General features: G+C 36.7%; 1 protein-coding gene across 1 annotated transcript; it reads left to right on the top strand.

Annotated features, from left to right (window-relative positions):
- Nucleotides 1-755: 755 nt before the first annotated feature.
- LOC139511014 (uncharacterized) lies at nt 756-1,484 on the top strand. Its single transcript, XM_071297579.1, has one exon. The coding sequence runs from the start codon at nt 756-758 to the stop codon at nt 1,482-1,484; it is 729 nt and encodes a 242-aa protein (XP_071153680.1).
- The last annotated feature ends 1,284 nt before the right edge of the window (nt 1,485-2,768 follow it).

Genomic DNA, 2,768 nt, shown 5'->3' on the forward strand with positions numbered 1-2,768 from the left:
ACCAACTTAATGAAATAGTGCTAAAATATCAAGATACACATTACATAATAATTGGAGGAGATCTAAACGAAGACTTAGGAAACATCGATAGAATAAATAAGAGAAAGGACTATCTGGAAAAGTTTGTAAAAGAGACTGGGCTTAAATACGACAATGAAGGAAAGACATTCGTAAAGGTCAATGGAGAAGAATGCTCAGAATTGGAGAACTTCCTACATAAACTTGGAAAAATCAAGCCAACACACAAGCAAGTGCTGAACAGCGTTATGAACAACACGTCGGACCATCATCCTATAAAAATGAAAATATTATATGGAATCTCGAATGATGCTGATTGCAAAAATCTAACTAAGGACTGTACAAACCGAGCTGTCAAATGGGATAAAGTTGATATTGACCTATATGTAGCCATTACAAATGAACAGTCAGATTCTATACTGAACATGCCGCTAGAAACATTAGAACAAGCTACATCCGTCTTAGAGCAGGTACATGGATTTCTAAAGGATGCTGCCGCTACATGTGCCTCAAACAAGCCTAGGTACAACGCAAAACCTAAATTGAATGTATGGTCTCCAGATATAAAGTTAGCCCTAGACGAGATGCGTAAATATTATGCGCAGTGGGTCAAGCAAGGACAAAGAAAGGACCCTGAAAAAAATATATAACAACAAAGATTGAGAACTAAAACGGAATTCAGGCGACAGGTGCGAATTGAAAATTCTAAAGTCAAAGATACTGAGAAACAACGCATAATGGAAACAAGAACAAAGGATACAAAACTATTCCATCAACTTGTAAAGAACAATAGAAAGAACAGGGGTAATGCTATCATGGATCTGCACGTAGGAGACATATGTATGTCTGGTGAGCAAAATGTTATGGAAGGCTTCAAACAGCACTTTAGAAACTTAGCAACTCCAGAGGAATCTACAGTCTTAGAGAATAGACAATATCACCAGCAAGTAGAATATGAAATAGGATTAATTACAGAGATGGTGAAAGATAAGAATATACCACCGGCCACACTAGAAGAACTACAAAAGGCCATCAAATTAATTAATAAAGGAAAATCAGTTGATATCTATGGAATCACTGTCGAACATATATTACATGCAGGAAAAAAATTGGAAATGTTGCTAGTAAACCTCATAAACATAATATTCAAAGAAGGCAAGGTGCCAGGCATGCTAAAGGATAGATTACTCACCCCCGTGTTTAAGAACAAAGGCGAGATAAACATGGCAACAAATTACAGAGGAATCACTGTATTACCTGTATTAAACAAAGTGATAGAAACAATTGTGAAATTAAGGATCAACCCAGCAGTACTTATAACACAAAATGTAACTCAACGAGGATTTACAGCAGGCTCAGGACCGGCAAATGCAGCATTACCAGTCGAAGAAATATACCGTGAAGCCAAAGAAACAATCAAGAATATGAACTTGTACTGCTGGACGAAAAATCAGCCTTTGATGTAGTTATACATTCCCATCTAATGAAGCGGCTCTATCATGCTGGAATTGATGATAAACACTGGACAATCATTCAGAGTATGCACACAAATGTAACAAGTGCAGTTAAATGGAATGGCAAAACTTCAGAGCTATTTAATGTACTACAAGGAGTACGCCAGGGAGGGTTCCTAAGTACGGATCTATACAAGCTTTACATCAATCATCTACTTAACATGCTGGAAACATCAAATTTAGGATGTAGAATTGAAAATATACTCTGCAATACTAGCGAATGTGCAGATGATGTCGCACTCATGAGCAAAAAGACAACCGATATGCAAGTACAAATCAATATGGCAAACACCTTTGCTGGCATGGAAGGATATAAACTACAGCCAAAAAAAAGCGTCGCTATTAACATCAAACCTAAGCCAACAAAGAAAGAAACGCTACTGGAAGAATATACATTGAATGAAGCTATTATGCCAAGAGTTGACTCAGCTATGCATTTAGGAATAATCCGAACGAACTCTTTGAAGAAAAATATCATAGCAAATATTGAGGAGAATATAAAAAAATCAAGAAGAAGTGCTTATGCTCTACTTGGAAGTGGCTTCCATGGTGAAAATGGACTGGATATGGAAACTATAATACACGTGTTTAAAATCCATCTCTTGCCGGTGTTATTATATGGAATGGATCTACTGACACCACAATCTCTGGATCTAGAGAAATTAGAAAAATTTCAAAAGAAAATGCTCAAGCAACTAATGTCACTACCAACTAATACACCAGATCCGGCAATTAACATCTTGACGGGAATACTACCAGTAGAAGCGCAAATACACTTAAAGGTCATGACCCTATTCATAAATGTATGTACCCAACCCAACGAAAGTTTAGAAAAACAACTAGCAAGGAGGCAATTGTGCATCAAGTCAATGAATAGTAACAGCTTGTTTATTCCAGTAAAAACAATCATGCTAAAATACGACCTAGGAAATGCAAGTGAGTGGCTAGATATTCAGATGAAAAAGGATGAACTGTTAAATAAAGCTAAAAAAGGTATCAATGCCTACTGGATTGAACGAACAACATCTCTAGCTAAGCTCTATACCGGTCTTCGATACCTTAACAGTGATATATTCATGCCAGGAAAAATACATCCAATATTGCGAATCAAGCACCAATCTCCAAGAGACAGCAAGAGAGTACCTACCAAGATCAAACTATTAACTGGAACTTATATTCTACAACCTCTAAGATATAAGATATACAAAGAAGGAACCGAAGATCATTGTATAGCCT

Source organism: Mytilus edulis, chromosome 2, assembly GCF_963676685.1.
Source record: "Mytilus edulis chromosome 2, xbMytEdul2.2, whole genome shotgun sequence".
Classification (NCBI taxonomy): Eukaryota; Metazoa; Mollusca; class Bivalvia; order Mytilida; family Mytilidae; genus Mytilus; species Mytilus edulis.